This window comes from Lycorma delicatula, chromosome 4 (assembly GCF_047948215.1).
Source record: "Lycorma delicatula isolate Av1 chromosome 4, ASM4794821v1, whole genome shotgun sequence".
Taxonomy (NCBI): Eukaryota; Metazoa; Arthropoda; class Insecta; order Hemiptera; family Fulgoridae; genus Lycorma; species Lycorma delicatula.
The window spans coordinates 86,786,958-86,803,206 of NC_134458.1; the positions used below are offsets into that span (position 1 = coordinate 86,786,958).

The 16,249-nt window shown below is 29.5% G+C and overlaps 1 protein-coding gene across 1 annotated transcript in view; it reads left to right on the forward strand.

Annotated features, from left to right (window-relative positions):
* Nucleotides 1-5,844: 5,844 nt before the first annotated feature.
* LOC142323623 (synaptojanin-1-like) overlaps nt 5,845-16,249 on the forward strand; it is a 116,936-nt gene continuing 106,531 nt past the window's right edge. The window contains exons 1-2 of the mRNA XM_075363499.1: nt 5,845-6,051; nt 13,844-13,930. Coding sequence (XP_075219614.1) covers nt 5,925-6,051; nt 13,844-13,930 — 214 coding nt within the window. The 5' untranslated portion in view covers nt 5,845-5,924. The remainder of the gene's footprint in view (nt 6,052-13,843; nt 13,931-16,249) is intronic.

Genomic DNA, 16,249 nt, shown 5'->3' on the forward strand with positions numbered 1-16,249 from the left:
TTTGCAAAACACATGTTAATCAGTTTTATTATTATTATTTTTAGTTATTAACCTTTTAATAACTTTAAGTTTGTTTTTGTAATATTATGTAATTTCATTTAATATTGTAATATAGAACATATTTTTTTAAAAAATCTAATGATAAACACTAATTCTGCCTTGAGCCACCAAAATATTTCTTAGTAAGGAAGTTTATTTGACATTTTTTCATAGAATCATGATTTCAGTGGCAATGATTCAAATCAGGAGTAGTGTTAGAATGATGATGTGTTTAACCATGGAAGCTGAGCTGCATCATTGATTACCCTCAGCCCATTTCTATTCAGTCTGGTTATAGATATATTGCTAAAGGACAGGAATATTACACCCCCATGGAGTGTGCTATTTTCAGATGATATACTGATATATCTAAGGTCAAACATATAGAAGGATAGATGGCTACAGGCTAAAATAAAGCATAGAATACAGTGTGGATATATATGAACTGGAGAAAGCTCATATATAATCTTCATATATAATTTAAATTTCATATATGCACTTGGAGAAAGTGCATATATAATCTGCATACTTTGTGGTAAAAAAAGAAGTGGAAAGATAGAAAGGAAAATCTATAAATCTGTGGTGTCTGATAATGATATATGGTTCCAAGAAACTGCCAATTATAAAGATTCAGGTGAAGAAAAGAAGGTAGTGGAGATGAGAATGCTATGATGGATAGGTGGAGTGACAAGAAGGGACAAGGTAATAAATGAATATATTAGAGGAATAGCCAAGGTAAATCCTATTGATGGAAAGCTGCAGAAATGTAGGCTGAGATGGTTCAGAATCCTTCACTCCAAGTGAAGGATTGAAAGTATTTTGGAAACAAATTCCCAAAGTTCAAAATGATGGGAAAAAAGAGAAGACCCAAATTAGGTAAGTAGTGTAGAAGGTGATCTGAGAAAGAGGAGTTTGAAAAGTAAGGAACCCCAGAATAGAAAGGATTGGCAAAGAAGAAATAAAGATAGAAATGCTAACTGCATATAACATGGTGTATGGTAAAGACAAAGAAGTAGAAGTGTTGATTATTCTATACAGTGGAAAACCAGTTATCCAGATTACCTTTGCAAGACCAAGTCTGGATAATAAGAAATCCAGATAATTGGAAAATTTAAAAAAGTCTGTCATATAAACAAATTTTATTCTAAAGAATATTCGTTATCATATAAAGAACATATTATAATGTTTAATAGATATCACACTTAATAAAAAATGTATTTCAATAAAATTAAAAAGATACTCAGAACCTATATAATATGTAATAAACAATAGATACAGTCTGGTTATAGATAAACAGAATATAATATAATATGAATAGAATATAATATGTTACAAAAAATCCAATGAGCAGAAATTTGCTATTAAAAGAATCAGAATTTATGAAAGTTATTCAAAAAAAAATAAAAATTACTACTCTACTGTTTTATAAGAAAAAAATGTTTAAAAACGTAGAAAAGGTTTATGAGAAAAAGCTTACAAAAAATTTTTTGGAGAGAAATTCAGTTAAGTTACTGTGTGTTATAAAAAATATAATTTCTTAAAAAATATAAAAAACTGAAAAAATTACAATACGTTTATTAGAATGACAGTCAATAACTATGACATACCTTTAAAAACACTAATTCTTTAATCTGTAATCTGTACTTACTTTAATGTTGGATTTTTTTTATGAACTCCAAGATTAAATAATTGTTTTAAACAAAGAATCTGTATAGAATCACATTTTTTCTCCAACCTCTCCATAGCAATTCATGAGCTTTTTCATGTGATGGCCCTGGGTGCAAGTCATCACATCATTACATCAGTTGTTAATATTTGACCAATTAATGTGTTTCTATTAATATTTTCAGAAGTTATTTTTTATAATTACTTTTAACACAGGCCTAAATTTATGTATGTTTTGTACTAGAAAAAGAATAAAAAAAAATAGTAAAAAGAAAGACCGATAGAAGAAATATATTTCCTGTTGAAGCAAAAGTTTATTTATTTATTTATTTTTTTTGCTTAATCTTAATGTATGGAGTCTGAATAGTAGGACATCCAGAAAATTGTTGTTTGGATGATAAAATAATAAAAATCATTACACATTCTAAATTCTGGAAATATATTTCCATCAGATCTTTACATGACTACAGCCCAGTCTCTTCCTCAGTGGTACTCTACAGTAAGAACAGTGATTAAGAGACTAAAGTATAATTTTGAAAAGATTTTATGGAAAGGCATTTCCTATTATTTAGAAATTAAGATGTGGCTTTTTATTATTTTATCAAATGTAAATTAGTGTCATTATTTTCAATATGATAATTTTTATATTACAGAAATTTGTAATTACCAAAACGCACAATAGAATGAATTAATATTTTTTATTACTAAGTATAGGTTTTAAAATATATTGAATACATTTAGTTTTTGCTGTCTTAACTACTAAAATAATTTTTCCAATATAAGTGTATTTCATCTCAAGTCAGATTTTAGACATCAAATTATTTTATGAGAAAAACGTATCTAAGGTTTTTGTTTAATTCATTATTAAAGACAGCACTTTGCATTGTTTGGTTTTAAACATTTTTAAAACAAATGTTCTTTAAAACATTATGTTAAGTATTTTTAGATGTAAAATTTGATTATTTTGTATAAAATGGCTAAATTTTTAATCATTTGCTAACAAGACCTAAGTAGATAAGATATTATGTCATAAATGACAACTACAGAAATTGTGGAAAAGATTTTTCATTTATAAAAAGATTCCATTAACTTTAATCTGAAAATCAAAAAAAGGTCCAAAAATTCCCACTAAATTTAGTTTGGCTGGTCATTACAAATGTGTACTTTTGTATAATATTTATTGTTGATTATTACAGGTGACAAAATAACCACTAACTGGTCAATTTGGCAATAATAAAACAGCTTAAGCTGAACCTAGAGGTTGCTGATTTTGAATGGTATTTCACTATTTTGTCAATTTCAAATGTGCATTTCCAAAAAAAAAAAAACAGTATGTAAGATTTTTATAAAAAATTAAATGTTTATTATTAGATAAAATTATTTATTTTTTCACATATTCATTGCACCTACAAACACTTTTCATAAAATTATTGAAAGACAATTTTTTCCAAAAATTTTAAATTTTGATATTCATTTTCTGTATATTTTGTAAGCCTAATCTTTCAGTTTTGTTTTCCATGTAACTGCATGTTTATTTAATTTTACATTTTTCATGTTTTTAAACTTTATTTTGATTTACTGATTTTTTGGTTAAAACTTTTTATTCATTAAACTATACAGAGTTATAAGGGTTAATTTTAACAGTACTGATTCTTAATTTGAAAATTGTTTAGGTTACCTAATCTAATTATTATACTTTTCATAATATTGTTTTTTATCTTTTCCTACATATAACATCAGGCTTCAGAATGTCAGCCACATACCTAAACATCCATGGCCCAACGTTCTTCTACTTGCATCCAAGAGAGGCTTGTTTTTCTGTATACTCCATCATGTTTTAACGTACATTTCCCACTTCATTCCCAGTCTAATCTTTCCAATTCAGTTTATTGGCTTTGTTTAAAAAAATCCATGACTTCATTCATTTCATTCTCCTCATTATATATTTTACATAAACAGTTGTTATTAGTTAGTTGTTTTATAGTGATTTATGTTATTATCAATATTACTTTTCATCATCAATATCATTGTTAATCAGTTACCTCATTCATTATCATCATTCATTTCAACTTCATCCTCCACATTATCACAATATCTGTGCAAATCCATACTACAAGTTTTATAATAATAGTTATCCTTCTGATTAATCTCTTCTCTATTCATACAATTTATATGTCCATACCATTTTATTTTCTTCTGTTTTTCCTTTCTGCTATAGGTATCTGTGATACATCTTATCATATAGTAGCATTTCTCATTCAGTCCCTTCTTGTTTTCAATTCTTCCCCTCTTAGAAATTTTATTTCTGTATTGGTTACTTGACTTTTATGCTTAGTGTTTGTGGTCCAGTTCTCTGTTCCTCGTTAGTGTAGTAATGAAGACTATTTTATAAATTATAATTCTTGTTTTTTTTAGATATTCTTGTCCTTGTTCTCAAATATTCATTTAAATTTACTTCTTTTATTATACTACTTTCTTCTATTTGGATGTTTTGGAGATTATCATAATTTTATTCTTCAAGTTGTTTGGCTACATTTCTCAACTTTTAAGAATAGTCTGTATGTACTATTGCTATTGTTATGATATGAAACAAATTCAAGTTTTACTTGTGTTCATGTGCGCCTTCTCTTACATAGTTTAAACTATTGTACATGAATATGATGAAAAGCAGGGGACCACCAACTATCTACAATAATATTATATGTATCTCAAAGGCTAAATATTGGAATAGCTATATTCTCACTTCCTAATTTTTCTGAGGTATTAGCATGAAACTGATTTAACTGTATAATTATAAAATTTATTAACTTGTATAATTGACTTACAATTCATATTACATGACTATATAATTGATTTTCATATACTGTAATTAAATAGTATCTTTTTTGTTTGCTTTTAATGAGGGTTGGTTTATTTATTTATTCTTTTAATGAATGCTGACTTTTTTTTCTAACCTATAAAAATAGACCTTTCTAATTTTAATGCTTTAATATCATTAGATCTTGTCACATAATTCTATATCAACCACAAAAGAAGAAACTATTATTTATTCATAGGAATATGTTAAATAATTACTCATTCAATTTTTGGTAAATATTTTGTTTAAATGATGCTAAGATAACAATGATGATGATAAGAACAATAAACAAGAGTATTACTTTCTTTGAAAAGAAATAGAGCTTAGTATTTTATTACATTTTTGGCACTACCACTATTTTCATGTATTTTTAAACTTCTGATAATCAACTCTAATCCCCAAATAAAATAATTACTACTTCAAACAGTATGATACAATACCAAGTTTTCATTTGTTTTAGTTCTGTGTGATTTCAAATGAATAGCCTGTCAAGCTATAACTGAATTTTAGAAACATTTTGTACCTATAAAAATCATTAGACAATTAAGTCATTTTTGATTTAAATTAGACTGCTAAATTTATAAAAAATTATTCGTGTTGAAATTTTAATATAGAATTTTACAAGAATGTATTTCCTCATATCATTTTTTTTTCATAAATTTATCTAAAACCTTATTTCTAAAGTTTATAATATTGATTACCATTGTAAATAAGTGGAATAAAATAATTTTCACTGATATTTTCAAGAAAAATACATCTACAGAGATCAATAATTTTAACTTTCAAAGGAATGAAAAGATTTAAAGAATTAAAAGTATTGTTCTTACAAAAGATATTGATAAGGTATTGTCCTTAATGATAAGATAAGATAAGGTATTGTCCTTATAAACGTATTGTTCTTACAAAAGACAGTTTATAACAATAAAATTTGTCGACAAAACAGAGAACCAATGTCAAATAAGATTTCCTTTTAAGTGATCGTTAATCTGACTATTTCAATTTCGAATTTTGGCGGGATTGTATTACTTTACCTTGAATATAGGGATTTATTTAAACTTGTAGTTAGCCGAAAATAGTTTACTAATTTATATTTATTTTACCTTCTCCTTTAGGAATAAAATTCAGATCGCGTGTAATCGAAACTGAAATATTAAGTCTCAACATTAACAAAAGAATAGTTCGTTTAAATTTGAAATCGAGCGCTAGTAATATCTGTTAGATTGGTCTATGTCAATAACAGCACCCAGCAGTACTGACAGCCGATTTATATCGAGAACGTCAGTATAGCGCACAGTGTAGAGGTTGTCAGGGATGTGTTGAAGTTATTTGTGAGTCAATGTTAGGTTAAGAACGCATATCAAAAATGGCAATGGGAAAAGGTTTTCGTGTGTTTGGAAAAAATGATCCTCCTAAACCTTATAGCGTTTTGCTTGAGCAAAGGAATAAAGATGATTGCATTTTATTCGAATCTCAGGCAGTCGCTGTGTTATGTAAGTAAATAAACTTCTTACATAATTAAACTTTGCAAGGAAACTAAGTTTTAAAGTATTTTAGAATAATTATTATAATGCCGTTGATAAAATACTAGATATCTCGAGATATATGAATAGTATTATTTTTTTTATACGAGTTCTTTAATATCTTATGTATGCAATTGTTTAACTTTCGTGTTTGTCTTTGGACAATTAACTCTAGTAATTGTTGAAGACTGATTTTCTTCAGCAGTTAAGCTATTTCTTATAACATAAATTTATATTATAATCTAAGTTATGCTGTGTATGAATATAAATGATAATATGTTTAACTGTTCTTTTGATTGTTTTTTGAAGTTTATGTTCAGTGAAGTTTAGTTTACTGTTGTTAAATAACTTTTGTTGTATGCAATTCATTATACACACTACAAATGTTTTAGTTATGCATTTTTCACTGATTCTGTGCTGGTATTTATTTTTTTTGTGAAGTTCTGTTTTATTTCCATAAAAAATAAAGTTTCGTCCATTTATCCTTTTCCTTGGAAGTTGGATGCAGTTAATTATGCAGTATTTGTGATGTCCTCTAATGATGCATGTTTAAAAAATCTTGGAATTTAGATTTAGACTGTGTGCTTATCAAGACTTATTGTAGTTTTAGTGATATTTTAGGTAATAAAATTCTTAATTGTTTGTTAATATCATCACACAGTTTCAGTTCACAGCACTTTGACACCATCTTTTTTGTATCTTCATATATTTGCACCAATATTATTTCATATAATCATTTGTTTTATGCATTAATGTAAACTATAATCAATTCTCTTATTGATTTTGTGTTTATGATGCTGCTTTGATCAAGGTATTCGTATGGTTTTTTTTTTAGTTTCTTATGAATGCTAGAGCAGTTTCTGCTGTTACCTGTGGAGAAATACATCTTATTCTTAAAGATGTGTTATTGAAAATAAATAAGTATTTAAATAAACATCTTTATTACATGGTTCTTTATAAAATAAATATACATTGAGTATTCATTACATATGTATTTAGTTAGGGCTGAGTATTTAGTTTGAATATTTACAAAAACCACTTAAATATAAAACCAAACCTTATCAGCTTTTCCATCCAAATGTGTTATTATTATTTTTTTAAGTATCTTTTTTCTTATTCTCATCAAAGTTATTATACGATTTGAGATTTGTGAGAACAGGTTGCAGCTAGATTCAATCATCATTTTGTATCAGTATTACTAGTTCTGACCAAGTTTTAGAATTAAATTAAATTGAATTTTTATTTAATTCAGTTTTTGAACTCAATATGTGTTTGATTCTCTTTTGTCAGTTTATCAATTAATTGTAAGGGAAGTTCTGGGAATGAGAGGAATAATTTGATCTAGTTCCTTATCTGTAGCATATTTTATAATTAAACAAAATGTTGAATGATATATTTAATTCATATCATTTTAGGTGTGAATCAAAATATGCATTTTTTTTACAATATAAAGTGTGAAACTATACATTTGTACTTGTGTAATATGTGCAGCTTAAAATGACTAGTGCTGTAATTTTATTGCAATTATCTAATAAAAGCAAACATTTATTTTGCCTGTTTAATTTTTAAAAGGTTACTCAATAGTTTCACACAGGTAATTTTCTTGTATTATAATTATTGCTGAAAAGTACAATGCTACTGGTAAATTCTTGTATCTGTCATAGTTAAGAATTCATAATTTATTTGATAAATGTCAATCAAGTAATGTGTTTTATATTCTTAGAACATAATAAATGGCATACCAATTAATACACTCTATACATTTTCAAACTTTAATTATTTGACGAAGTTTGGTACTTATTATTTTTTATGCTTTTATTTTCTAATTATTTCAGGAAGTAAGTTTTAATTCATTATAATTTTTTTTGCTGTTTTATCTTTACATGTTTTTCTTTTTTTATAATCGTTGCATATGATCTTGATGTGTTGCTTTGTGTACTTCTATGTCATGAGTGATAATTTTTTCAGTATAACTAAATGAAATTAATTTGTTTATTTGTGTTTTTCATTTATTAACTTGTTTTTTAATGTTAGTTATAATAATTATGACTTAATTTTTGAACCTATTGCTTATGGTGTTTAGGTAACCAGTTCGCCTGCTATTTTCATGTATACAATGACATGTACATTGTATATATTCTTATAGATTGATATGGAAAATGAAACAGATAATTGTAATTATAAACAATATATAGTAAAGTAAAATGATTGGTAGCTTTGTTTCATATGCTCTAAGTTCTGCTGCATTCGAGTCATGAATGTTACAATTTAAACAAATTGTATGAACTTATACTTATGCCTATGCAAGTACTATAGTGTGTAGTTACTCTGTAGATAACACTGATTTACAAAATAGAACCTTTTTAATGTTTCTCTAAGTGTGATATGTTTCTCTGTATTATTTTTTACATTGATTACATATTTGTAAATAGAATCTTTCAGTCACCTTCATTTAATAGAAATGGAACATTAAAAGTTTATAAAGGTTAATATAACTAATATTATGGGATACCATTTACTTACATTAAAATTTCTTAGCAGATGCAGATGCTCTCCTTTTGTAGGTTGCCTTAGGTACATCTCGAATTTAAGTCCAACAGTACCAGGTGTGTAAATATGAAACTGGAATTTACCCATAGATGGCTCTAGCTGTCAATATAGTTACTGTCAAACCGCATCATTGGTACCATTTTCTTTCTTTGACAGCTGACAAAGATTTTCAGCTCACAACAATACAAGTTTCATACAACAGCATACTTTTAATTAACATTGAACATGTTGAGTTTTGTACCTACAAACTACGATTTGCAGACAGCATTGATTTTCTGTTACCGTTTAAAGAAAACTGCTCCAGAATTGCATTGAATGCTTGTTGAAGTTTATGGTAAGCATGCTCTTGGTAAATCACACTGCTTTGAGTGGTTTAAAAAATGCAAAAGTGGCAATTTTGACGTGAGAAATGAAGAACATGGAAGACCACTGAAAAAGTTTGAATACAGCAAATTGCAAGCGTTGTTAGATGAGGATGACGCTCAAATGCAATAACAACTCATGCATCAATTAAATGTAACACGAGAAGTCGTCTCCATATGTTTGAAAGCCATGGGAAAGATCCAGAAGATGAGAAAATGGGTTCCACATGAACTGAATGAATAACAGCAAGAAAACTGAAAAACCACTTGTAAAATGCTGCTCGCCAGGTACAAAAAAAAGTCATTTCTCCGTCAAATTGTGACAGGTGATGAATAGTGGATTTATTTCGAAAATCCTAAGTGTAAAAGATCATGGGTAACTCCAGGCGAACCATCCACATCGATTTCAAGGCCAAATCGCTATAGAAAGAAGACAATGCTCTGGTGGGATCAGAAGGGTGTGATCTATTATCAGCTGCTAAAACCTGGCGAAACCATTAATACTGAACGCTACCAACAACAAATGATCGATTTGAATCAAGCATTGTGTGAAAAACGACCAGAATATCAAAAAAGGCAACACAAAGTGATTTTACTTCATGATAATGCACCATCACACACAGAAAAACCGATCAAGGAAACGATTGAGGTGTTCAGTTGGGAAATACTTTCGCACGTGGCTTACTCACCTAACTTGGCTCCATCCAACTACTATTTATTTGCATTGATGGGATACGCACTTGCTGAGGAGTGCTTCACTTATGAAAATGTACGAAAATGGCTCGATGACTGGTTTGCCTCAAAAGAGCAACAGTTTTTTTGGCATGGCATTCATAAATTGTCAGAGAGATGGGAAAAATATACAGCTAGCGATGGACAATATATCAAATAAAATATTTTTTATCATTTTCCTATAATACACATGTATTTCTATATAAAAATTCTGGTTTCATATTTACACACCTGGTAATCAGCTAGCGTATTAACACCCCATTTGCCTTTGTAACAGTTTTCCAACACTGAAATATCTTAGTGGAAATGTTCACAATGTTCACTTACTGCCTTAAGATGTGGTTGGAAGATGGGAAGAAATCCAGATGTTAATACAGGAAATGGACTTTTAGTGACATTTTACATTTCATAGCTCTATATGAATTTATCATTGTATATAAAATATCCTGGTGATTTTGTGATTTATGGACACCCAGAAAATTTTCAGATGTGTCTTTAAATGCTGTTTAAGCAATGAGTTCTACATTGGTTAACAGAGTTAAACATTTTATCTCTAACCAGTTTCCTAATTTGTGGGCCAACAAAAATAAATCTCTTCTTTAATTTTTGTTTCACTTTTCAGAATTTCTGCTTTATGCACAAGAATCCTTCACTGTCCTTTTTAGCTTTTACAAAATTTTCTATTAATTTCAGTTTGATATGAAGTGATTGTAAAAATATTTTCTTGCTTAACCAGAGGCTCATGAGTAATGTTTTTCTTCACCAGGAATTAAGTTCTCATATTTCTTCAACTGTTTTACTAGATAATGGTGATCTCTAGCTCGGCTATCCCATTCACAAATAAAACAACAGTATCTTATATGACCTAACTCCATGCCTAACAAAACAGTTATTACTTTTAAGTCTACTGAAGTTCCAACTATATTTTTATAATTTACTTTTTCAGTAGCAGTTTTCATAACATCATGTTTCTTTCATATTAATTCCATAAGAGATTGTTACAGTTTTACCACAACTCATGTGACAAATTGTAGCATATTTTATATAATGTAGTTATGTTGTAGCATACAATGTAATTTAGAATTCTTTATCAAGCTTTTAACAGTTCATATTTCAGGTTAAATTCATTCTCCAAAATAGTCCTTTGTGTAGTTCCAAATGATTCCAAACTATCATTTGACATTTTGAAGATTTTATAAAAGCTATTGCATTTTTTTAGGGTGTAATCTTGTTCCAAAACTTCTAAATGGGTTCTAAAGATATGGAACCCCATGCATTAAGGATATGTTGAATTGTTGAAGAATGGTATGTCAAGAGTATAATTTTTATTGATCATCTTGACAATTTGGTTAAAGCATTTGGCTTTATATAAGAAAGAATTTAGAAAAGTGGGTTGATTTTTTAATCTGTTTTTTAAAAATTGATTAAATTCTATAGAAAATGCTATTAGTTCTTTTATATTGCTCTCTGCAATGTACTCAATATCTGATGTGTATCAAGCTTGAAGTTGTTTAAGAAGTTATTGTACTTCTTATAATAGTTACTACAATGAGTACCTTCACAGGTTGTGACAAATAATACATATTCTTTTCCAGCCATAACTAAGTATGCAGGACACAGAGAATGCTAGTGTGAAATCCTTATTTATTGACATTTAATATTTTGAAGATTTTTATGAAAGCTAGTGCATTTGTTTGGCGATGTAATCCTATTACTGTTTGTTGGTATTAACAAATTAGGGGTTGGTTATAAATTATAGAGATTACATTATCTAGTATATTGTTACAATCAACATTTTAACTACTGGCTAATGGATTGCTACCATTAAAATTACTGCTTGTAGTAATAATTATTTAGATAATCCATTCTCCTCTCAGTCTCCCTATTCTGATAGCAACAATGAAGTTAGTATCTATTCTTAAAAGTCTAGAAACACGCTCACTATAAATTAATTGATTTATATGAAATTCTGGAAGTTACCAGATGTCTAGCGCAGCTTTTTTGATTAGATGAGGTCTCGAGATAGCCATGTCCTTTGTTTAACTATTTGTGTGGATAGTTTTTTATATCCATGGATTGCCTGACTAAAACTTGTTATTAATTAGAAACTAATAGTACAATAATGAGTGAGAAGTATCGAGGATCTTCAAGTAGCTAAATATGTGTTTCAACCAAGCCTCAACTTATCAACTTCTTGCATGGGAAGACTAATAGTGTTAACCATCTGTAGAATTCTGACAAAACCCTCACTGTTGACAGAATTTTTATGATTTAGAGTTGGGTGGATATTAATATGGTTGAAATTTTAATGGCATAAAACCAGATTTTTAATTAGATTTAATTTCTATTAAGAAGAGGGAAAGGCAGGCAAAAAAGGAGGGGCAGGTGATGATTCACAACATTCATGTTACGTAGTTCGCTGATCCTTACATTCCCATTACTACCACTCACTTGTAATCTACTTTCTAGCCACACTTCTTCCCTCACTTAGATTAGTATCATTTGTTATCCTTTTATATTTGTAAAATAAAACAAAGTTTGAAGTGGCCATTGGGTGAAATAAATGTTCAGTCTTATGATTGGAAGTTTTAAAATTACTAAATTTCAAAATATACACTGGTATTCAACTTTACTTGTTTAAAATGGACAAACCTTATAATACACAAAACAGAAATGCCATAAGTATAGCTTATAATTTACATATTAATAAATTTCATTTCATTAAATTGGTTAGTATATGTGCTGTCCAAATTGTGATAACAGTTGTTACATAAGTTGAAGAAAACCCGTATTAATTGAGAACCAGATCAATTATTGTAGAGACAATGTAAGTACAAAATGAGTTCCTGGTTGCTGATAGATCATTTATGGTTATATATGTTATTTATGGGTATAGATGTTCCCGGCAAAACAATGACTGCATCACAATCCAAAGATTACATTGGAATGATTGCAGAAACTACTCCTTGAAAACAAGTATTTTTAAATAAAAAATAATGCTATCTGTAATGATCCCTCCAAGTATCAATCTGCAGTGACTTGTAAAAATAAGTAATTTGAGCTATTATACTCTTATAAGGGTTTTCTGATTTTAAATTATTTAAAAATGCTATAAACCTGCATCAAAATATATTTTTGGTGACAGTTTTGTGAAGTTTTAATTTTTTATGTTTTACAGTTTATTCAATTTTTTTAACACTATTATTAACATTTTTTCATAAGTTAATGTAAAATAAATTGAATCTGGTTACTTTCTGTTTCTTTACAGAATTTTTAATAAATATTAAACCAAATTTATATTTGTATGCATGTTTGCTGTGCAATTTTTACATCTAATTTCTAGCTGTCATTTTTTTTTGCATTACCCTAGGTTTTTTCATATTTAAACTAATGAAGTTAGGTTATTACTGGAAGCCTATGGACTATAGGCTTGAGGATTCATTTCACTCAGCTGCCGTTTTTAAGTTTTGCTCCATACTTTAGTATATTTTTTATATAATTTTGTATGATTTTTTGCTAAAAGTGATGATAGTGCTGAAACTTGTGAATTGCACCCCATTTTCATATTTCTTTCACTTTACCGTTATCATCTTGGTTAATGAAAGTGTTATTATTTTATCATCAGCTATTTGTAACGTACAGTTTTATATGATAGTTTTGCTGTCAATGAAATTATTTTTAGATCTCCAAACTTTTTGTTATTTTTTTTATGTCCTTTATAGTAATGTATGTAATAGATTATTACATTTACAGTGAAAGAGTTTTTGAATTTTCATTTATATTATGCACTGTGTTTTAAAAACTGATGTTTTCAAAACCAACTACATACATTTTAACGTGAAAGTTGTAAACACTTTACCTGGTGTATGAGCTAGTTTTCAATTTATGTTAAGTTTCTTCACAGATTGTCTGTAATCTCAGATTGCTTCAGACACAGGTGAAGGTTTTAATTTTCATCTTAAAGTGATGTGTACTTTAGTCGAGTTTAAACATTTTTAAGAAAGTTTTGTAAGATATATGAAAGACAAGATTCAGCAGAATATGAAAATCATATTTAAGCAGTTATATCTAATGATTTTTTTTGCCTCAGACCCTTAATCATAATTTGTTTTTTTCAGCTCCTCAAGAAAAAGAGTCTGTAAAACGGTCTTATACGAGAATTCTAGATGCATATGGATGCTTGGGAGTTCTTCAGCTGAATGCAGGTGAGTGTGACTTTTAAGATACAATTAGTTCTGTTAATTTTTTTTACAGAAAAAAATTTTATTGAACAATTTTTAAATCTTAAATAAGTTAAATTATTACCAAAAGTTTAACAAAGTTGGACATTTAGTATTGAGTTCTCTTCAATAGATGATTTATTTAGAACAATTTTATAACATTTTTCATACTATATACACTCAAGTGTTATGAACATTTGCAGGATTTTTGTATTTTTTATTTATATGTATATTTCATAAATAAATATATTTATATATATATTTTTTTCAAACATTTTTACAACCAATGTGTCGAATTATATTATTTAATTAATTATATGAGGGTTATTTTTTTTAAGGTCCGATCAGTCATGAAATTAAAACCACAGTGAGAATAAAAAGTTTTTTATTTGTAACAAGTACTTATACAGTTTCGCTATTTCTTTACATAGTCGTCACTCTGATTTAGACATTTGTCGTAGCATGGTACCAACTTTCCAATACCCTCGTCATAGAACACCTGTGTTTTCAGCCATGTTTCTACGCTGGTCTGCAGCTCGATGTCTGTGCCAAAATGTTGTCCTCCTAGCCAGCGTTTCATGTGAGCAAAGAGGTGAAAATCGGATGGAGTCAAGTCCGGGCTGTATGGTGGGTGATCAAACACTTCCCAACGAAAACGCTGCAGGAGCTTCTTTGTTACAGCTGCAGTGTGCGGCCTAGCAATGCCATGGAGAAAGACAATGCCTGATGACAACATTCCTCTCCACTTATTCTGAATTGCCCTTGACGACAAAAGACGTTGAAGAGTCACGCAGTATGAGGCTGCAGTGATGCATTTCAGCTGCATTACACCCCTCAGCCTGAAGAAATCGAATTACCGCACGCACTTCACACTTGGCAGGAGATGCTATTGTTGTAGACATGTTTACGTGCTAGCTGCGCGTTCAGAACTAAACAAAGTGACGCGGCGTGATTGAAGGCCATACTAGAGATGCTGCGCAACACATATGCGCAAAGGTTCATCCGATTTTTTCGCTGGCTTTTATTTCGTGACCGTTCGGACCTTGAAAAAAAATAACCCTCGTAATATTGAAACCATCATATAGAATCAATTAAAAGTAAGAACACTTAACTACTGGAGAGCTTTTGAAGTTTTCACTTCATCATATGCAGTTCAAAATTGCAAATTTTATATCTATTACATCTGCTTATACTTAGTCATTTAAGACAGTGACTCACTGTCATACCATTGTATACAAAGAAGGTTTTAATTTTAATTGACTCTACTGAATGATGGATCAAGCACATTCGTGTTGTTATCGTCTGGTATATTGTCCACCATCAACATCTTATGCTCACTAAGTTTACTCCCTCATCTTAATTGGTCTGTTAGTGATGACTTTTACAGCAGTGACCTCAGGCCAATTATTATATCTTTTGGTGTCGACTGTGGGGTGAACAAAAGAGCATGGAGATGGATTGTTGAAAAGGCAGATTGGAATGGTTACCTTCCCATCTCAGTATGATGATGGTGCAGATGCCCTTGATCAACTTACCTTTTGACATTCCTGGTACTCAAAAATGCCACTAGATACATTCCACAAACATCTGGAAACCCTAGACGTCCCTTCCTTCCTTGGTGGAATGATGACTGCCAAAACACTATTAGGAAACAACAGCAGGCACTGCGTAAATTTAGCCGCAGGCCTTCAGATGGACACCTAAATTTGTACATAAGGCCAGAGCAATATGTCATCAGGTATTTTTAGACGCTACGAGAAAAAGAGAAACTCATGGACGAAACACATAGATAACCATCTCACGCACTACTCCCACATCTACTGTATAGAAGAAGTTACGTGCTATTTGCGGATTACAGAAACAACATATTCTCGAGCTTATTCATGAAGGAGAACTACGTTCATCACCTTCTGCAGTCACAGCTAATTTCACAGATTGTTTCTGTTTGGTGTCTCTCACCTCATCATACAATAATGAATTTGAGTCTATAGATGAAAGTATTATCGTTAAATGTTGGTGAACTAAAAGCTTCATTTGCATTCAACAAATTGTCACATGCACTCACGTGACACCTCCCCTGGACCTGACAACATTCGTTTCAGTGTGCTCTTGTCGGTGGGACAAGAGCACACCTTGTTACCTTTTTACCTGTTGATCTGGAGATCATCCGCAGGAAGAAGATTAAAGAGCAATGGGTGTCAACACCTGTGGAAAAATGGGAGAGTGGCTAGCTCCATTATGGAAGAAATGAGGAGAGAATGGCAGATGCAGTGGGACACTAGTGATAGAGACCGATGGACACCG